The sequence below is a fragment of the Nycticebus coucang genome, chromosome X (assembly GCF_027406575.1).
Source record: "Nycticebus coucang isolate mNycCou1 chromosome X, mNycCou1.pri, whole genome shotgun sequence".
NCBI lineage: Eukaryota > Metazoa > Chordata > Mammalia > Primates > Lorisidae > Nycticebus > Nycticebus coucang.
In genome coordinates, this window is record NC_069804.1 from 4,692,405 (window position 1) to 4,715,177 (window position 22,773).

The following is a 22,773-nucleotide window of genomic DNA, read 5'->3' on the forward strand; positions in this document are numbered from 1 at the left end:
AAAAAAATAGCCAGGCATTGTGGCGGGTTCAAACCCAGCCCTGGCCAAACACTGCAAAACTGCCTGTAGTCCCCATTACTTGGGAGGCTGAGGCAAGAGAATCGCTTAAGCCCAAGTGTTGGAGGTTGCTGTGAGCTGTGACGTCACAGCGCTCTACCCAGGGCGAGAGCTTGAGAACTCTGTCTCAAAAAAAAGAAAATTAGGCGGCATCAGAAAGGCAATGAACTTTCATGGTGAGCAAAAGGAAAGCAGATTCTAAGCATCAAAAGGAAATATTGGAAAAAGAGAACTCTAAGCATGATATTAAATTACAGCATTAGAACAGATGAGTGTAATACAAGAAATGTGTATTTCATTTTATTTATTTATTTATTTATTTATTTATTCCTTTTGGGGGAGACACAGTCTGAAGCAGTCACCCTGGGTAGAGTGCCATTATGTCATCGCTCACAACAACCTCCAACTTGGGCTCAAGAGATCCTTTTGCCTTTATTTTTTGGTAGAAACAGGGTCTCGCTTTTGCTCAGGCTGGTTGCAAACTGGTGAGCTCAAGCAATCCACCCGCCTCAGCCTCCCACAGTGCTAGGATTACAGGCGTGAGCCACTGCACCCGGCCTATTTTATTTATTTATTTATTTATTTATGTATGAGACTTTATTTATTCATTTATTTTTGAGACAGAGTCTCACTCTGTCACTCTGGGTAGCGTGCTGTGGTATCATAGCTTAGAGCAACCTCAAATTTCTGGGCTCAATTGATCCTGAGTAGCTGTGACTATAAGCACCTGCCACAACACCCAGCTAGTTTTTTCTATCTTAAATAGAGGCAGAGTCTCGCTCTTGCTCAGGCTGGTCTTGAACTCCTGGTGCTCAAGCAATCCACCTGCCTTGGCCTCCCAGAGTGCTGGGATTACAGGTGTGAGCCACCCCTCAGGCCAGGCAGGTTTAGATTTTGACATTCAAATGCCATCTTAAGAGATCTCTTCTGGGGTGGCGCCTGTGGCTTAAGGAGTAGGGTGCCAGCCCCATATACTGGAGGTGGTGGGCCCCGGCCAAAAACTGCAAAAAAAGAAGAAAAAAAAAAAGAGAGATCTCTTCTGGATAGGTACAAGGCAGTGGTGACCCTATGACTTTAGAGCTCCGTAAAATAAATAAATAATAATAGCAATAATGTTAACAGAAGACCAGGCAGCGTTGGCAAGGCAAGACTTCTTTTCTTGGAGAGCAGTTGACTCATGAAAGAAGGCAAAGCGGTTGGGCGGTGCCTGTGGCTCAAGGAGTAGGGCGCTGGCCCCATAGACAGCAGGTGGCGGGTTCAAACCCGACCCTGGCCAAAAACTGAAAAAAAAAAATAAATAAATAAAGAAGAAGGCGGCAAAGAGAGCATGAAGCATATGCAATTGGAGGAAAAGCAGAAGTGGGTCTGAACCTGCTCCCGTACCTCACCACTCCCTCTCTCTCTTTCGAGAGACCCAAAGCTTCATCCGGGGCTTATAATTTTAGGGAAACAAATGGAATTCCACGCATTTTGCTACCCAGATGGGGAAAATGTGCTTTGCACCCAGGCTACACCACCTTCTCTATAATAAAGGGTTATTTCAGTACTTTTTTTTTTTTGTATAACCCTCAATTTTTATTTTTATTTTTTATTTATTTTATTTTATTTTATTTGAGACAGAGCATCAAGCTGTCGCCCTGGGTAGAGTGCCATGGCCTCACACAGCTCACAGCAACCTCCAACTCCTGGGCTTAAGTGATTCTCTTGCCTCAGCCTCCCAAGTAGCTGGGACCACAGGCGCCCGCCACAACGCCCGGCTATTTTTTTGGTTGCAGCTGTCATTGTTGTTTGGCGGACCCAGGCTGGATTCGAACCAGCCATCTCAGGTGTATGTGGCTGGCGCCTTAGCCACTTGAGCCACAGCTGCTGAGCCCGTATCCCTCAATTTTTTAATCATTGATTCTGTGGAAGGGACAGAATAGAGCAGGCCCATTGTCTCCTTTGATGCCTGCTCCCTTCCATATTTTTTAAAAGTCACTTCTGGCTGGTAATCTATCAAGCAATTTGGAAGGTTTACAGAGAAATTTTTCATTTTGGAGTAGTACAATATGTTTTCAAAATAGCCCTGGTGCTGGGTGCAGTGGCTCACTCCTATAAACCCAGCACTCGGGGAGGCCGAGGCAGGTGCATTGCTTGAGGTCAGAAGTTACAGATCAGCCTCAGCCAGAGTGAGACTTCGTCTCTAAAACTAGCCGGGCGGGCATCTGGTGGACACCTGTAGTCCAGCTACTCAGGAGGCTGAGGCAAGAGAATTACTTGAGCCCTAGTGTTTTAGTTTAATATGAACTATGATGACATGGCACTCTACCCAGGGTGATGGAGAGAGACTCTGTTTCAAAACAAATTAAATTAAATTAAAAATAAAATAAAATAAAACAAAACAAAAAAGCCCTGGTGTGGAAAAAAAGATGTACACAGCTAACTTCCTGTCCTTTTCCACCCTAAAATACCCCTCTGTTTTTTCTTTTATTTTGTACCCCTGAAAGAAACATCTCCTTAAAATACTTTTTTTTTTTGTAAAGACAGAGTCTCACTTTATGTCCCTCGGTAGAGTGCCACACAGCTCACAGCATCACACAGCTCACAGCAACCTTCAACTCCTGGGCTTAAGCGATTCTCTTGCCTCAGCCTCCCGAGTAGCTGGGACTACAGGCGCCCGCCACAACGCCCGGCTATTTTTCAGTTGCAGTTTGGCCGGGGCAGGGTTTGAACCCGCCACCCTCCGTATATGGGGCCGGCGCCCTACCGACTGAGCCACAGGCGCCACCCAAAATACTTTTTTTTTAATGTACTTCACTGTGAGGAACTTCTAAAAAATGTATTTTGTGATCATATGTGTGGAAGGATAAAAAGGGAAAAAGAACAAAAATGAAATTCCAGGCCCACCCTCTAAAAAGTAATACTGAGGTGTAGCAGTTTCGCAGTTTATAGAAAGAATTAAGAACAACAAAGCTCCAAAGGGTAGTATAAATTTACAAAATAACTTCAGAAATAAGAAAAGAAAGTATATTTTAAAAAAGAAAGTATACATGCATGTTTTAAAATACCATTTTCTCTTCTTGTGAACAAGCCAAAAAGAAAAAAGAAAAAATGGGCTTCCTTGCAAATAGCATTTTTGTTATTGTTTTCATGTCTAGAAACACTTCTCATGCTGATTTGCAGTCAGCTATATGGTAACTGGGGTTAAAAATGACAGCGCTTCCATACAAGAAGAAAATAAACAAGCACACAGTAGTGTACTAGTTTTAAAGAAGGGGAGGAAAAACAGATTGAAATGAAAAAGAAAAAAAGAAAAAAGAGAGACAGAGAGATATAAAATCATGCATCAAGGTTGAGCTTTGAAAAAACAAAAAATACCTTCATCTTCACCACGGTCATTACTGGTTATATCATCTGCGTTTTTCTTTGCGTTCGCTCCTGGGGTCATATCGAGAAGGAAAATAAAGGGAAAAAAGAGAATTCAAAAACAACAGGTTTGCAAAAATTCAGAAAAGAGACAGATGCCACCCAGTAAAAGAAAAAAAGAAAAAAGAATGTAACAGAAAGTCGAAACCTGTTACGTTTGGACTTTGGAAAAAATGAAATAGGGCAATGCAAAACCCATGTAAACACAAAGATGTCGAGAAGAAAGAAATTCAAAATGTTACTTGCAAAAAAGATTAGATATCTTGTGAAAATGTGCTTTGGGGGTTAAAATGCTACTACTGAAAAAAAAAAGCTAATGTGGGTTGTTTTTCTTTAAAAAAAAAGAGAGAGAGAGAGAAAATTAAATTATTAGAAAAGAGATTTCCCACATTATTAAAAGAAATGTATATGATGTAATCAATAGTCCTCTGATTTTAACATGTTATAATCTAAAATACATTTTTGAAAATTTGCTGATACACTATGGTTGGGAAATTTCATAATGTAAGGGGGAATGCACTTAAAAATAAACATGGAAGGACTGTCAAGAGAGTATCAGAAAACATTTGTTTCATGCACTAAAAACTTAAAAACAGACAACTCCAAAAATAATCGAAACAGGTCACTATTTTAAATCACTAGGATTCACGTCTCTGCAGGGCTTAGAAAACCACTTTCATTATTCTCTCTTACTCTCTGTCCAAAAAAAAAAAAATCATTTGCAATACATATATCTTGAGTCAAGACTCAGCTTTGTAAGCGGGGTTTTCTGCGTTTGAAATACTCAGTATTATTCAAAAGTTACCATGACTTGAATTTGTAAAAATATAGAGTAAAGATCGATGTCACCTTCCTTGGTCACCTCAAATAACATCTGTGTTGGAATTTCAATATAAGCAAAATTCAGGGGAGGGAGTCTAACTATACCCCTAAAACTCTCTCATGCCCTTAGTATACAGGATAGCGTTTTGCTTTTTATATTTTTCAGAGGCTAACACATTTAATTTCTGCTTGACTGACTTAGTTAATTGGCCCAATTATCTCCTTTTTGTTGGCAGATACAAGCCATATATTGTTCTTGGAAAATAACCTCAATTGAAGTGGAGCAGTTAAGAAAGATTTTCTTTGCTTTTGCAGGGAGTGGCTGAGAAAGATAAAAGGGAAAATACGTCAAACTCTTGTGAAGGGAAAACATTCCTCAGATCTACACAACTCAGAAGCTTCAAGACGTGATTTTGCTGTTTTCCTAAGTCTCAGAGAGGTTAAAGATTAGTCATATGTGTGACTCAGCACCCTGTAACAACCAGATCTGGGTAAGCAGGTGGGTGAGAAAATTGACCTGTAGTAACTTTCTGATTTTTGCAGTTCAGCTATTCCCACTGTAGACAATGCCAGGCTACCAGCAGGAAGAGAGTGATCACAGTTGGGGAAGGTACCCAAGAGTCCTTAAAAAACTGGTACATCTTAAAAATCTGACTTCATTTAATTCAAAGAAAGGTGGAGCTGAGGTGGGGGGAGCTGAGAGATGGGGGAAAACTCTTCTTGTAACACATTCCTTTCCAATCCTTTAGAAGGATCACGGTATTGCTGTGTCAGTTTAGTATAATAATTAGATGCAGTAATCTATACATGTCCAAGAATTCTACTGTATTGAAATGTCTACATTTTTTTTTTTTAGAGACAGAGTCTCACTTTATCACCCTCAGTAGAGTGCCCTGGCATCACACAGCTCACAGCAACCTGGGCTAAGGTGATTCTCTTGTCTCAGCCTCCCCAGTAGCTGGGACTACAGGCACCTGCCACAAGGCCCGGCTATTTTTTTTGTTGCAGTTTGGCTGGGGCCAGGTTTGAACCTGCCACCCTCGGTACATGGGGCCAGTGCCCTAACCACTGAGCCACAGGCGCCACCCTAAAAACTTTTTAATAAATTAATTTCCAGCAAATTATCTTGACTGTCAATTTTGGTTGTTTTTGTCTGACTTTATCAGTATAAAATATAATGCCAAGCTATCTCATGGACTGAATTTACTGTTTACATTGTGTTCCATGGTGGCGCACGCCTATAATCCCGGCACTCTTGGAGGCCGAGGCAAGTGGATTGCTTGAGCTCAAGAGTTCCAGAGCAGCCAGAGCCAGATCCGGTCCAGATCCGGTCCATAAAAGTACCCAGGTACTGTGGTGGGTGCCTGTAATCCCAGCTACTCAGGTGGCTGAGGCAAGAGGATCACTTGAGCCCAGGAGTTTGAGGTTGCCGTGAGCTGCAACGCCATGGTGCTATACCTAGGGTGACAGAGTGAGACTCTGTCTCAAAAAAAACAGAAAAAAGAAATTGTGTTCAGGAAACTACAGAAGAAAATTGCAACATAAATGGCACACTGAATCACTTGTTTTTACAAAAAAACATACCATTCTGCATTCTGACAATACTGTAATTAATTCACTCCCAGAAATGTTCTGTTTTTCTGGTGTGCTTACCTTAAAAAATAAAAGATAGTCAAATTAAATGTGTAGTCAAAAGACATGGACTAGATTTGGGAAGAGAATGTGTCCCCGTAGTTAAAGGATTCTCCACCAAAATATGTTCCTTTTAACTCTGGCTATCTTTCCTAGCTCAGACTTCCAGAAGACAGTTTGTAGGCAGTGGAAAGGTGTCTTGTAATTCAGCGCTCATTTCTGGAATGTCCCTTTGCCCGAACCTGGCCTTATATCCCATCTCTTTTGAATGTCCTTTTTAGAAATTTCCTTTCTCTTCGATGCTGCCTTACCTGGGAGCAGAGAAGTGACAGTTCAACCTGACTCAAGGGCCATCTCCCCTAACACCTCCAACCTCACCAAAATAGTTCTTGGTTATGCAAAATACCAGAACTCTCTCCTAAAATAAGGGGATTAATGTGGTTTGGTTCACCACTTAACAAAACTGGAGTGATCCGAAATACTTTTCTTTGACACTGAGTTTCACTTTTCACCTTGGGTAGAGTGCCTTGGCGTCATACCTCACAGCAACCCCAAACTCTTGCACTCAAGCTATCCAATCCTACCTCAGCCTCACAAATAGCAGGGATGACAAGTTCCCACTACAATGCCCAGCTAGTTTTCTAGTAGGGATGGGGGTCTCTCTATTGCTCAGGCTGGGTTCCAACTCCTGAGATCCAGCAATCCACCTGCCTCAGCCTTCCAGAGTGCTAGATTACAGCTGTGAGCCACTGCTCCCATTCCCACCAGCATACTCTGATTTTAGATTTTTGATGTTTTTGAGATAGAGTCCCATTCTGTCACCCTTGGAAAAGTACTGTAGCATCATAGCTCACAGCAACCTCAGACTCTGGGGCTCAAGCAATCCTCCTGTCTCAGCTTTCTGAGTAGCTAGCTAATGGCAGCTACCAGAATGCCCAGCTAGTTTTTCTATTTTTAGTGTAGACAGGTCTCACCCTTGCTCAGGCTGGTCTTCCTGAGCTCAAGCAACCCATCTGCCTCAGCCTCCCAGAGTGCTGGTGTTAGGGTGAAGGAGAAGCAAGCCTAGCTCCATTTTGTTGTAACTCTTTATTCCTGAGAATCAGTGGGGAGGCAAAGCAGGCCTGACTCCACTCTGTTGTTTTGTTATATTTCATTGCTTTAAAAAAAAAAAAGCTCAGCACCTGTAGCTCAAGTGGCTAAGGTGCCAGCCACATACACTGGAGCTGGCGGGTTCGAATCCATCCCGGGCCTGCCAAACAACAATGACAACTACAAACAAAAAAAGAGCAGGACATTGTGGCGGGCACCTGTAGTCCCAGCTACTTGGGAGGCTGAGGCAAGAGGATCGCTTAAGCCCAAGAGTTGGAGGTTGCTGTGAGCTGTGACGCCACAGCACTCTACCCAAGGTGACAGCTTGAGACTCTCTCTCAAAAAAAAACAGTTCCACTTGCCTCCTCACCCATTGTATGGTATTTTAAGTGTACCTTGGTCACAACTGTTAGAATTATTAGTCTTGAGTAGAAAGTCACTAACTACCCTCATGACAACAACCCTCGTGATTATGTTAAGGTGGTGTTCAAACATCATCCGTGTATAATATTGAAATGTTTAAAGAACAAGCTTGACTCCATTTTACTATTTATTCCCTTTTACTTTCAAAACTAGTTCCTCTCGTTTGCCCTCCCATTGTGTAACTGTAAATGCATTTGCTTGTGATTGTGGCCCTAGTGATCATAGGTTTTTATGATCATGCCCTTTACCACCCTGACCTGTAAGTTCTCCTCCCTGCATTTCCCCACTAGGACATTGTGGTTTGTACCTATTTTGTAAGGCAGAAAAATCACTCATCACTCTCCTGATCCTGGCATTTTGTAAAATGACTAACCTCCCTGACCTCCTGATTCCCTCTACCCCTTTAACTGCTATTTTCGCTTCTGTAATAACACTTGCTTGGCCCCCGGAAAAGTTTTGCTCTATAAAAACCAGAGCCACAGACAACTTGGGGCTGCTCTCAGAAACCCCATGTTGGGACACTGAGGCAATCGCAGGCCAGCTCTTCAATAAAAGGACTCCCCTGCAAATCTAACTTGTCTGGCTGTGTGGTCTCTGGGGGAACTCCTGGGCATAACAATGGGATTACAGATGTCAGCCACCACACCCGGCCCCATCAGCATAATCTGCTTTTATTTATTTATATATATATATATTTATTTATTTGTAGAGACAGACTTTCACTTTATGGCCCTTGGTAGAGTGCCGTGGCCTCACACAGCTCACAGCAACCTCCAACTCCTGGGCTTAAGCGATTCTCCTGCCTCAGCCTCCTGAGCAGCTGGGACTACAGGCGCCCGCCACAACACTCGGCTATTTTTTTTGTTGTTGTTGTTGCAGTTTGGCCGGGTTTGAACCCGCCACCCTCGGTATATGGGGCTGGTGCCTTACCGACTGAGCCACAGGTGCCGCCCCAGCATAATCTGCTTTTAGAATACTTCTGTCACCACTACAAAAATAGTTCCTGCCCCTTTTCAGGTATGATATGTCCTCAGTCTGAACATTGCTTACATGTCTTCTGTGTACATAATATGTGCTTTTTGTAGGCCTCTGGTATTTAGCATGCTGTTTTCAAGGCCCACACATTTAATAACATACATCATTGCTTTTTTCCTTGTTAAAGCCGCACAGCTCTTCATTATGGGGTTACCCCTCATTTTTTTTTTTTTTTTTATCTGTTCCTTTTTTTTTTTTTTTGTAGAGACAGAGTCTCACTGTACCACCCTCAGGTAGAGTGCCGTGGCGTCACACAGCTCACAGCAACCTCTAACTCTTGGGCTCACGCGATTCTCTTGCCTCAGCCTCCCAATATCTGCTCCTTTTTTGCTGGACAGCCAGGCTATTTCCACTTGTTGGTTATCACGAATAGTAACACTATGCACATTTATTCATGCTCCATTTTTTCCACAAACATATGTTTCATTTCTCTGGCCTAAATACCTAGGAGTGGAATTGCTGCTTCAGATGGCAAATTTATGTTGAATGTTTCAAGAAAATGACAGTTTTCCAAATCATGTACATTCTTTCACATTCCCACCAACAATGTATAAAGGTTCACTAATTTTTTTACCATCTAGGCAAACTTTGTTGACATCTTTTTTGGTTACAGCCATACTAGTGTGAATTACATAGTATCTTCTTGTAGTTTCATTTTTTTATTTACATCTTTTTTTTTTTTTTTTTTTGAGACAGAATCTCACCTTGTCACACTAGGCAGAGTACCTGGGCATCACAGCTCACAGCAACCTCAAACTCTTGGGCTCAAATGATTCTCTTGCCTCACCCTCCCTAGTAGCTGGGACTACAGACACATGCCACAACACCTGGCTATTTTTTTCTATTTTTAGCAGAGAAGGCATCTCACTCTTGCTCAGGCTGGTCTCCAACTCCTAAGCTCAAGCAATCTACCTGCCTCAGCCTCCCAGAGTGCTGGGATTACAGGCATAAACCACAGAATCTGCCTTTCCCTGTAGTTTTAATTTGCATTTTGCTAATGACAAATGGTGACATTGAATATCTTGTCATGTGCTTGCCATATTCTTAGGTGAAATGTCTACTCATCTGTTTTTTGCACTTTTATTAAAAATGGGTTCTTTGGCTCGCCGCCTGTAGCTCAGCGGCTAGGGCGCCAGCCACATACACTGGAGCTGGTGGGTTCCAATCCAGCTCAGGCCTGCCAAACAACAATGACAACTGCAACCAAAAAATAGCCGGGCGTTGTGATGGGCGCCTGTAGTCCCAGCTACTTGGGAGGCTGAAGCAAGAGCATCGCTTAAGCTTAAGAATTTGAGGTTCGGGCGGCGCCTGTGGCTCAGTGAGTAGGGCGCCGGCCCCATATGCCGAGGGTGGCGGGTTCAAACCCAGCCCCGGCCAAACTGCAACCAAAAAATAGCCGGGCGTTGTGGTGGGCACCTGTAGTCCCAGCTGCTTGGGAGGCTGAGGCAAGAGAATCGCGTAAGCCCAAGAGTTAGAGGTTGCTGTGAGCCGTGTGACGCCACGGCACTCTACCCAAGGGCGGTACAGTGAGACTGTCTCTACAAAAAACAAAAAACAAAAAACAAAAAAAAAAGAATTTGAGGTTCCTGCGAGCTGTGAGGCCATGGCACTCTACCAAGGGCAACAAAGTGAGACTCTGTCTCAAAAATAAATAAATAAATATGGGTTCTTTGTCTTTTATCATTGAGTTATAAGAGTTGTTTATATTTTCTACATAAACGTCTTTTATCAGAAATACACTTGGTAAATATATTCTCACCATGATTTGCTTTTCTCAATGATGTCTTTTGCAAATGTTAACATTTTTAATTTTGGTGAGTTTTGACATATCAATTGTTTTATTTTAAGGATTGTGCTTTTGACGCCACATTTACAAAATCCATCTCTAACCCATGGCCCCCAAAACCTGCTCCTGTGTTGGTTGGTTGGTTTTATTTTCTAAAGGTTTAAGAGTTTTAATTTTCACATTTTCACCTTTCATTCCTTCAGGTTTATGTTTGCGTATGACATGAAATAAGTTTACAACATTTGTGTTTTTGCATACGGATGTACCATAGTCTCAACACCATTTATTGAAAACAGTAACTCTTGCCCTAGTGAATTACTGAGGCACCACTGTTGGAAATCTGCTGGCTACAATGGCAAGGTTTTATTTCTAAACTCTCTTCGGTTGCCCTGAACAACTTGGATTTAAACTGGGTGGGTCCACATTGATATGCAGACTTGAGACGGCAGGATCCACCACTTCTCTCCCTCAGCCTCCTCAACGGTGGGGAAGTGAAGACCTTTATGAGGATGTATTTGATGTAAATGTATTATCTCTTCTTTGGGACTTTCTTTTTTATTTTTCCTTTGAGACAGAGCCTCACTTTGTCACCTGCTAGAGTGCAGGGGCATCATAGCTCACAGCATCTTCAAACTCTTGGGCTCAAGCAATCCTCCTTCCTCAGCCTCCCCAGTAGCTGAGACCGCAAGTGCTCACCATAGCACCTGGCTAATTCTTTCTTTCTATTTTTATTAGAGACAGGGTCTCACTCTTGCTCAGGCTGGTCTTGAACTCTTGAGCTCAAAAGATCCTCCTGCCTCGGATTCCCAGAGTGCTAGAATTACAGGTGTAAACCACCATGCCTGGGCCCTTCCTTATAATATTCCTTAATACCATTTTCTTTCTTTCTTTCTTTCTTTTTTCTTGATTTTTCTTTCTTTTTTTTAATTTATTTTATTTTTTTTTTTGTAGAGACAAAGTTTCACTTTATTGCCCTCGGTAGAGTGCCATGGCATCACACAGCTCACAGCAACCTCTAACTCTTGGGCTTACGCAATTCTCCTGCCTCAGCCTCCCGAGCAGCTGGGATTACAGGCGCCCGCCACAATGCCCGGCTATTTTTTTGTTGCAGTTTGGCCGGGGCTAGGTTTGAACCCGCCACCCTCGGCATATGGGGCCGGCACCCTGCTCACTAGGCCACAGGCGCCGCCCTCTTTTTTTTATTTTATAGAGACAGAGTCTCACTTTGTCACCCTCGATAGAGTGCCATGGCGTCACACAGCTCACAGCAACCTCCAACTCCTGGGCCTAGGTGATTCTCTTGCCTCAGCCTCCAAGTAGGTGGGACTACACGCACCCGCCACAACACCCAGCTATTAATACCATTTTCTTATCTTTACCTTTCTTTGTTATAAGAATGCAGTATATACAAGTCTGACAATTAACTTCACAACTTCATCCTATAAAAAGAGCTACACACCTCAGTGCTGAATATCACCATGGTCACCTTGGTGGTGCTCTCCTTGTGAACGTTTGCATGGATGCCAGCATCTACTCCACCCTTCAAAGCAATTTTGCAGCTCTCTTCCTGGCATCACTGTCACAGCTGTAATCATCTGAGGTCTGACAAGTTTATGAAGTTGCCATGAACTTGAGTTGGCAGCACCATACAAACAACTCAGTCAAGGATTCATAACCTTAGTATATCAGTGTCTCAGAGCTGTGTTCATGTCGACATGAGGCAGTGATTTGCTGAGTGGCATCCATATGTTCATATTGTTGTCTTTTTTGCGTGCTGTATGACAATAGCTCTGATGGTCATTCTAGAAAAAGAGTTTCAAAATTGCTTTGAAGGGCAGACTAGGCACTGGTGTCAGTGCACGGCTTCCCAGGGGGAGTATTTTGAAGGTGACCACAGTGAGATTCAGCAAAGAGTTAGGTAGCACGTTTTCTATGATGAGTTTGTAGACTTAGTTGTTAGATCTCAAACAGATGGAACACAAAATATGTGTTAATTATGTTGTTGGTAAGGTTTCCTGTCAAGAGTAGGCTGTTTTTTGATGCGTTTGGGTGGAGTCTAAAATTCTACGTGGATTTTCTTTTTTTTTTTTTTTTTTTGTAGAGACAGAGTCTCACCTTATCGCCCTCGGTAGAGTGCCGTGGCGTCACACAGCTCACAGCAACCTCCAAATCCTTGGGCTTAGGCGATTCTCTTGCCTCAGCCTCCCGAGTAGCTGGGACTACAGGCACCCGCCACAACACCTGGCTATTTTTTTGTTGCAGTTTGGCCAGGGCTGGGTTTGAACCCTCCACCCTCGGCATATGGGGCCGGTGCCCTACCCGCTGAGCCACAGGCGCCGCCCTCTACGTGGATTTTCAATAAAAGTTGAAGAATTTTCAATAAGTTATATGTGGACAGTGGCCCTAAGCCTCACACTGGTCAAAAGTCAACTCTAATTACATTTTGTTGATCTATTTTTCTATCCAAGTGTGAACACCCTAGTGTCTTGCTTACTATAGCTTTATAGTACCTTTTTTTGTTTTTTCTTTTTATAGAGACAGAGTCTCACTTTATTGCCCTCAGTAGAGTGCTGTGGCATCACACAGCTCACAGCAACCTCTAACTCCTAGGCTTAGGTGACTCTCTCACCTCAGCCTCCTGAGTAGCTGTGAGTACAGGCGCCCACCACAATGCTTGGGTATTTTTTTGTTGCAGTTTGGCCAGGGCTGGGTTTGAGCTCGCCACCCTTAGTATATAGGGCCGGTGCCCTTGCCCACTGAGCCACAGGTGCCACCCTATAGTACCTTTTAAAATAGAGAAATCAAAGCCTACACCTTTCTCCTCCTTTTCTAAGATTTCTTTGATTTATATTCTGGGTCCTTTGCCTTTCCATGCAAATTTCCAAATCAGCTTGTCAACTGAAGCAGAAACACCTGCTGTGATTTTGATAGAAATTACTTGCCAAACCACAATTTTAAATTAATCTTATATAGCAGAGCCTGACCCAGTGACATCCGTAGAGGCCACCTCCACTGTTCTGTGTATATTTAATTTTTCCATACCTTTGTTCTTTTTTCAACAAACTGCTGCTCTGTTTGAACAAATACAACTAATTAAATGTCTAGAAACAGACCAAGTTCTTTTGAATATCTAATTTAGATACAATCATGGACTATATGTACATAAACAGATATTAAAGGACTCAGGAAAAAAAGAAATTCTACTAGCGTTTACTTCAGAATAAACCTCACTTGTGACAATAAACCCCAAACAAAATTCAGACAGGGTTTTGAAGTTTCGCTTTCCTCCCCATGTTTACCCTTCCTCAAAATGCCGGAATAATATTCTTTTCCCTTAACTATTAGCATCCTGATCAAACCTCCATGGGGAAATTGTTTTAAATATTAATGAGAATATTTAAATAACTTCCAACAAAATTATGGCCATTCCATTATTAAAATTTAAATACCATTTTATAAATAAAATATCTCCATATGCCTAGTCCCAAAAGATAGCCCATCTTTTTTTTTTTTTTTTTTCTTTTATTTGTAGAGACAGAGTCTCACTGTACCGCCCTCGGGTAGAGTGCCGTGGCGTCACACGGCTCACAGCAACCTCTAACTCTTGGGCTTACGTGATTCTCTTGCCTCAGCCTCCTGAGCAGCTGGGACTATAGGCGCCCGCCACAACACCTGGCTACTTTTTTTTTTTTTTTTTTGGTTGCAGTTTGGCCGGGGCTGGGTTTGAACCCGCCACCCTTGGCATATGGGGCCGGCGCCCTACTCATTGAGCCACAGGCGCCGCCCAGCCCATCTTTTTTTTTTTTTTAACACCTATTTTTTTGGTGTTCCCATTTAATATTTTATCTACATTATTTTCAAAAGCCAATCTATTTAAAGTAGTACTTTATAGCATAAATATAATAGAAACATTTTATCATGGAGAATTTGAAAAAAAGTGGACAATAAAAGGAAAATAAAAATCAAAGGAAAACTTTCCAAGTCAGAGATGTTGCTGTTAACATCTTCAGGCAAGAAAACAATTTTATATCCATTCTCTTCAATATAATCTTGATTTTTGTTACTACTTAAATATATAAGTCATCATGGAAAGTCATTAGGTACCCCCTGTGATCACATTATTCATACAGGGATAAAAAGAAACAATAGAACCAAAAATAACCTTCAGCATTTTTGCTCTCAGTACAAAATGTCATATTTATAATATGATCTTATTTTATTGTTCTTCTCTGTCTCATAAGAGGCCAATTTTCAACTTAATCTGTTTATCTTTGATACAGTTAGAGACCTTCTTATCTAAACACATTACAGGGGACGTTCTCTAATGGACTATAGGGGAGGGGCAAATAAATGCATTCTTGGGCATCCCAGATATGGGTGTGATTGATTAGTTTATCACTTGGTCACAGCTGAGTATTGGCTTAACCTTTTAATCCAAGTCAGGCAGAAAGAGCATTTATCACACCGCAGGCTCATGGCAGCAAAGAGCTGAATGAAACCTTTTCGCAGACTGCCCATGATTGTGAGGGTTAGACACTCATAATCCCCTGCCCTCTGCAAATACATAATTGAAGCTTCAGTCCCTGAAGTAGGTTGCAAGTATGAGTGTCAGATATGCACAGGCATGATTCTAAAGACTCAGGGAAATGCATTTGTGAATTTAATATCTTCTCCTGGTTCAGTAGGAAAGGCTGGTGATGGCTGAGGGCTTGCCCAGCAGGTGCAAGTTTGGAAGAGCTGGGAACAGAAGTAAATTTCTGTGGACAAAGGAGAGCGGCTGCTCTGAGTGAAAGACAGAAGAATGAGATTCATCCCCAAAAGAGAGAAAGGTTGAACCTTGCCTAGCTCTCCCTACACAGTGGTCCCCAAACATTTTGGGAGCAGAGACCAATATCATGGAAGATAGTTGTTCCGCAAACCTGGGGTGGGGAAGGATGGTTTCAGGATGATTCAAGTGCATTACATTTCTTGGGTATTTCATTTCTAATATGATTGCACAGTAATATATAATGAAATAATTATGCAACTCACCATAATGCAGAATCAGTGGGAGCCCCAAGCTTGTTTTGTTACATGGTCCCAGTGCTAGCATCACCTCAGCTATGCCTCACATCAGGCATTAGATTCCACGAAGAGCTCACAACAGAGATCCCTCACATGCAAGGCTTACAATAGGGGTTATGCTCCCCTGAGAATCTAATGCCACTGATTTGACAGGTGGTGGAGCTCAGGCAGGGATGCGAGAGATGGCGAGAGGCTCTAAATACAGATGAAGTTTCCCTGCTCACCACCACCCACCTGCTGCTGTGTGATCCAATTCCTAACCCATCACAGAGGGTTGGCTACCGCAGTCCTTACACAGTCGAGGGCCCACTCCAACTAACATAACTATGACCCGCATACATTTTGAAACAGATTTGGCCTCCACCTGAATTTTACTACCAAGCAAATCTGAAAGCTGAGTTGCAGATTGGAATATGTATCCATGGGCTTGACCCAATACATGAGCATCTTAAAAAAGTGGTTGACACCAGAAAAGTTTGATGTCTGCCCTTGAAAGCATAAGCATTGCTTACTTATGATTTGTTTTTTCTCCCTCCTGAAATCAGAACATCAGAACAGGACTAAACTTCAATCTTCATGGAAATATGTGTGTTTATAAGAGGGGAGGCCTATTTTACAGAGCCGTCAACAAACGGACTTCTCAGAAAGTAGCATTTGGAAAGATCTCTCTTGTTTCATGTGTCATGGCAAAGCAGTGAGAAACTGTCATGTGTAGAGAAGGCCATTGTCTTGTCATGAGGGAAGAGGTGATCAGAGAGGTTAAGAAAACAGGGGCTGAGTGTCTGGGAATGGATGTCTTTGACAATCTTCTGTAGACTTATACTTTGAAAATTTTTGCAAAGGCACCTCCCAGTGTGAAGACTGCTGCTGTAAGGTATATAACTATTAGAGAGAGAATTGAGGAATTATAGCGTATAGTCAACTGACAGGTGGAAAGTTACTCCAATTTTAGAGTCCTCTCTGCAAATGTGCTACTCCAACTACATAGAAATGCATCCTGTGTCTTCCTTCCAAGGATCTTGGATGGCTTTGTGATTTGTGTTATTGCAAAGAAAAAAAAAATATTTTTTGATAATGTGCCATTTCCAAGACTGGGGCTCAAAATTCCCTATTACATGTTCACCCTCTGGAAACTCTGGAGCTGCTTCATGAATACATTTAGGGGCTTGATGGAGAATAAGAGACACCATCAGCTTCAAAATGGTCAAAACTACCTCCAGCAAACTGCCAATTATGTAAGAAAGGTCACTCAAAGGTAACAAAGCAGACATGTGAATAAGCTGGGCCAGTATCAATATAAATGTCCGGCTAACATACTTGTGTGCTCATTAAGTTCTCATGGGTGTACAGCACTGCATATTAGTGTTTTGTTACACAGCAGTAGCTCACTGATACATAGGGGAAGGCCAACTTTATTTTTAGGAGTTGCTGGCATGTTGCTTTCCAAAAAAAGTAGCTGTGTTATATTATGTACTCACTAGCAGGTCAGAGAATTTCCTGCCCCTTACAATACTTAAAATGATCATACTATTTTTGCCCCCCTGATGAGTATGAAACATTATCAGTTTGCATTTCAATTGGCATAGTCCTTAAAACTAGGGGAGTTGTGCATCTCTGTAAGGCTTTATAATCATTCTTTTTTTTTTTTTTTTTGTCACCCTGGCATTGTAGCTCACAGCAACCTCAAACTCCTGGGCTCAAGTGATCCTCTTGCCTCAGCCTCCCGAGTAGATGGGCCTATGGGTGCCCACCATAATGCCTAGGTAGTTTTTTTTTTTTATTTATTTTCCTAAGTTTTGTAGATATAGGGTCTTGCTCTTGCTCAGGTTGGTCTCGAAATCCTGAGTTCAAGCAATCAACCCTCCTTAGCTTCCCAGAGTGCTAGGAAGAGCAAGACCTCACCTCTACTAAAAACAGAAAAACTAGCCAGGCCTTATGGAAGGTGCCTATAGTCCCAGACTCTTCAGGCTGAGGCATATATTGAGCATATTATCTGAAAGAATTCTGCCATTTCATTTATCTTGGGTTGTTATTTCATAAATCTTGAAGAGGTCAGGATCGGGGGCTCACGCCTGTAATGCTAGCACACTGGGAGGCTGAAGCAGGTAGATTGAGCTCAGGACAGGCCGATTAAGACCGGCCTGAGCAAGAGTGAGACCTACCTCTATCTCTACTAAAAATAGAAAGAAAAAAAAACTAGCCTGGCATTGTGGGTGGCACCTATAGGCCCAGCTATTCAGGAGGCTGCGGCAAGAGGATCACTTGAGCCCAGGAGTTTGAGGTTGCTGTGAGCTATGACAGCACAGCAGTCTACTCAGGGTGACAGAGGGAGCGTCTGTTTCAATAAATAAATAAAAGATGTGCTTTCGTCCCTGCAGCAAAAGAAAGCTCTAACTCTTTCTAATTTTCTGCAAGTTCAACAATTCCTCATTGTCATCATGGAAACAGTACATATTTCTGCATATTGTCTCATTTTTCTCCGACTAGCTTTCGAAGACAGAGAAGAAAATATGAATAATAATTTTCCTTTCTTGTTTGACTGGAATTAGGGAAAATTGATTTCACACGTTCTCAGCTAGAAATCAAAATAAATGTAAATATTGTATAAGTTCTGACATATGCCTATGTTTTTTTCTACACTCACAGAATAATGTCTAACCTTACATAAGCTTTTGTGTGTGTGTGTGTGAATTTGGTTATTGAAATGTTTCTCTTCTCAGGAAGAAAAGACAAATCCTATTATATTTACATGAGTCTCTGCTATTTTTTTTTTAATAACTTTCAGCTGATGGAATATATTACCTCTAGAAGAATCTCTATGAGCTGGAGATGATATGACAAGGCATTTAAAAATGGGAACTAATTTAATATTGTGTCGTGAGGTACATTTCATGCATCTTTATCAAGAAAAGTCATGTTGAAAATGAAATTGACTTTTATTTGCCTCAAGATACCTCTTGAAATATTGTATTAGTATTAAAAAAACCAATAACCTTTGCAGATACATAATGTACACACACACACACACAGTCCTAACTGATGAATAGCTCTGTCTGTAGTCAGGATGTAGATTGGTGACTAGGATACAATTTCCATGTCATATGAGTTTTTGTGTGTGGACCAGGGTTATAGAAACTGGTACCTATAGCTTTTTCTCTTTTAACTATCTACGCAAGGGATAAACTGTCTAAATATAAAAACAGCTCATCTATCTGTACCAGACAAATCATTCAGAAACGTCCTTTAGCTTCTCTTGGGTGAATATCCAACATATTTCCTTATTTCCTTATTTTCCCCAAATGTGGCCAGGCACAGTGGTTCTCGCCTGTAATCCCGGCATTCTGAGAGGCCAGGGCAGGAGGATTCCTTCAGGTCAGGAATTTGAGACCAGCCTGAAGAAGAGAGAGACCCTATCTCTATTAAAAATAGAGAAATTAGCTGGCAGATGCCTGTAGTCCCAGCTACTAATCAGGCTGAGGCAAGAGCATCACTTGAGCCCAAGAGTTTGAGCTTGCTGTGAGCTATGATGCCACAGGACTCTTCCCAGGCAGACAGAGTGAGAATCTGTCAAAAAAAAAAAATGGGGTGCAGGGCCTGTGGCTCTGTGGCTCAAAGGAGTAGGGCGCCGGCCTCATATGCCAGAGGTGGTGGGTTCAAACCCAACCCCGGCCAAAAACTGAAAAATAAAAAAATTGTTCTTGGTACTAATTATCATGGAATAAAAAAACAGAAAAATTAATACAGATTATGAAGTACTTAAATAGTTCAGGTGAGTAAGCAAAATACTACCTTAATTACATCCTAGAAGAATTTCAACAGTGAAACACAAAAGTTCTTTTTGGTCATTTGTTTATTTCTTTTTCTTGTTTGTTTGGTTTTTGGATACCAATGCCAGGAGTTTTCTGAAGGAAAAAGGACAATAAAACAATCATACATCCAGATAGGTCATGTGTTACTCCCTCTGTCTTCTAAACCTCCTGGTTGCCGGGTAATATGCACGTTGTCATCCACACAGCAAGTGGGGTCTCCATAGTAACGGTTCTTTTTATCTTGAGGAGTGTTGTTATTTTCCATGGGCCTCTAAACATTTACTGCCCTTTTCTGCCTTTCAGACTTTGCGCATGTAACTACCTCCTTCTTGCTTCTGAGGATTCTATGATGCATCTAGAGACTTCCTGTGCAAACTTAGTCCCCAAATTGCCAAAAATTGTATGGCACATTCTTCAGTTTCCCTGCCGTCGTGCACCCACATTTTGCAGGCGCCCCCAATGATGGTGTGACTCGCATGGCGATTATTGTGGCAAATAAGCAGGACCCTTTTCAGAACAACTGTGCACAGAAGCTTTACGGTGCAGCTCAAACTACTTAGCACAAAAACATCTTGCCCAGGGAGTTGCCAATGTAACTGCTGGCCGTATCCGTAGTGTTAAGTTAATCATAATCGCTCAGGTAACTGAGGTAACACAGATAACCGTGACAACCTGACTTTTTTTTTAAAGACAGAGTCTCACTTTGTCGCCCCAGTAGAGTGCCGTGGCGACACAGCTCACAGCAACCTCCAGCTCTTGGGCTTAGGCGATTCTCTAGCCTCAGCCTCCTGAGCAGCGGGGACTACAGGCGCCCGCCACAACGCCCGGCTATTTTTAGTTGCAGTTTGGCTGGGGCCAGGTTTGAACCCAGCACCCTCAGTATATGAGGCTGGCGCCCTACTCACTGAGCCACAGGTGCCACCCAAAACCAGACTTTTTAAGGACCAGATTCAATTATGTAAATTGCTGGTTTTATATTTTTTATTTCTGGTTATTTTAAAAAATTATTTATTATTTATTAAATCATAACTGTGTACATTAATGCATTTAGGGGGTACAATGTGCTGATTTGATATACAATGTGGAATGCTTACATCAAATGGATGACCATAACCATCTCCTTGCTTATTTGTTATGGTAAAAATATTCATGTTCTATTCTTAATGGTTTAGAAATGTACCCTTGCATTATGCACCTTAGGTTGGATCCACTGAACACCCTCCCTCCTCCCGGCCTCCCCCTCCCCTTCCCTCTCCTTCCTCTTCCCTCCATCTTTCTGGACTATAGTTGTTTTACTATTGCTATGAGTGCGTAGGTGATTATTACTGATTTCATAGTAGTACTGAATACAATGGATACTTTTCTTTTTCCATTCTTGAGATACTTTACTAAGAGGAATATGTTCCAGCTCCATCCAGGTAAACATAAAAGATGTGCCGTCTCCATCTTTTTATGGCTGCATCGTATTCCATGGCATCTGTGCGTCTTCCTCTCTTTCCTGCAGTTTTGGCTGGGGCTGGGCTTGAACCTGCCACCCCCGGTTTATGGGGCCAGTGCCCCACTCCTTCAGCCACAGGCACCATCTGATATGTGCATATGTTTCATTCTTCAGTCAAATCTCTTTTGAATTTTATTTTTTCTCAGATTAATCAGGAGGGGTATGAATGATTAGGTTACGTCCTTTGTATTTCTAAGGTAAAGTTCAAGTTCTAATTGAGCCCTTCATCCTTTTTTGTTCTTCTTGTTGTTGTTTGACAGAGTCTCACTATGTCATCCTCGGTAGAGTGCTGTGGCGTCACAGCTCACAGCAACCTGCAACTCCTAGGCCCAAGCGATTCTCTTGCCTCAGCCTCCCAAGTAGCCGGGACTACAGGTGCCCAACACGATGCTATTTTTTGTTGCACTTGTCATTGTTGCTTAGCTGGCCCAGGCTGGGCTCGAACCTGCCACCTTTGGTGTACGTGGCTGGTGCTGTAACCACTGTGCTATGGGCGCTGAGCCCATCCTTTCAATTTTAAATTCGTAATTTTTTTTTTTTTTTATTGAATCATAGCTGGGTACATTAATGCGATCAAGGGGCACCGTACCTGAACCTGGTTTTATAGACCGTTTGACATATTTTCATCACACTGGTTAACATAGCCTTCCTGGCATTTTCTTAGTTATTGTGTTAAGACATTTATATTCTACATTTACTAAGTTTCACATGTACCCTTGTAAGATGCAATTTTTTTTTTTTCTTTTTCAGACAGAGTCTCACTATTTCGCCCTAGGCAGAGTGCAGTGGCGTCACAGCTCACAGCAATCTCCAACTCCTGGGCTTCAGCGATTCTCTTGCCTCAGCCTCCCAAAATTTGAAAAATTGTCAATGGATGTCATCTGGTGGCATCTTCAAAGCCTCTCTGGGAATTAGAAAAGAGAAGCACAATATCTGTGTTTTCATTTGTCTTCAGTACACTTATATTTTACAACAGGTTTGCATTTGCGGGAAAACTGTGAAGATAGCGGGATTTCCATAAGCCCCATGCACAGTTCTCTATTTTATTAATTTAATATTCGCATGGTACAGTTGTTTTTAATTAATAAGCACATATTGAAATGTTGTCGTTAACTGAAGTCCACATTTTATTTGGATTCCCCTAGCGTTCACCCAGTGTCCTGTTTCTGTCCCCAAATCCTATCTGTGACCCGATATTACATTTTGTCTTCCTGTGTTCTTACGCTCCAGGAAGTATATGTGACTGTTTGTTTCTCAAATGTTCCTTGCTGGAGACGACCGTGATCATTTTGAGGAGTGACTGCTAGGCATTTGCAGAGTAACTAACCATTGGGATCTGTGTGACTTTTAGCACGAGTAGACGGAGCTTATGAATTTGGGGAGGAACAGCGAGGTGAAGTATCCTTCTCCTCCCATCGTATCAATGGTGAGCAACATAGCTTAACACAGGGGTGTGAACCGTGATCACCTGGTAGGTGTCTCCGCTGTAAATTCACCCTTTTCTCCTCTCTTCCAAGACTGTTCTCTTTCTAAGGGAGCCACGGGCCATTATGAAACATAAAGAATAGAGATATATGGTCCCCTTCCTTGAGGGGGGAGTATTTATATCAATGACTGGGGTTGCTTTTATGGGAAAGTTGTCTCATCCCTAGAATAGCACACACGGCCTTGGCGCCTGTGGCCCAAGCAGCTAAGGCTCCAGCCACATACACCTGAGCTGGCAGGTTCGAACCGAGCCTGGGCCCACCAAACAACAATGACGGCTGCAACCAAAAAATAGCCGGGCATTGTGGCGGGCACCTGTAGTCCCAGCTACTTGGGAGGTGGAGGCAGGAGAATCACTTGAGCCTAGAGTTAGAGGTTGCTGTGAGCTGTGATGCCACAGCACTCTACCAGGGTGACAACTTAAGGCTCTGTCTCAAAAAAAACAAAAACAAAAACAAAAACAAGAAACCTGGGTTCCTTTTCATTACTATCTGCATTTTGTACGCTGAGGCCCCAAGGATGAGCAAAGGAGAACGGCTTGCCTATGAGTCTGTAGAACCTGTTCGGGATCCAACTAGGATCTTAGATAACAAGCTCTGCAATGCATTTTGGTATCTACATGGCAGGCTAGCTGGTGATAGAGTGAAAATTAGCAACTTTTTTATATT

General features: G+C 42.2%; 1 protein-coding gene across 12 annotated transcripts in view; it reads right to left on the reverse strand.

Moving 5' to 3' along the window:
• Nucleotides 1-22,773, reverse strand: part of NLGN4X (neuroligin 4 X-linked) — a 363,400-nt gene that overhangs the window by 156,432 nt on the left and 184,195 nt on the right. Inside the window, exon 6 of one of the 12 annotated variants that reach the window (XM_053580981.1) lies at nucleotides 3,415-3,474. The exons of the other annotated variants lie outside the window; for them this stretch is intronic. Coding sequence (XP_053436956.1) covers nucleotides 3,415-3,474 — 60 coding nt within the window. The remainder of the gene's footprint in view (nucleotides 1-3,414; nucleotides 3,475-22,773) is intronic. 12 annotated transcript variants of the gene reach the window in all.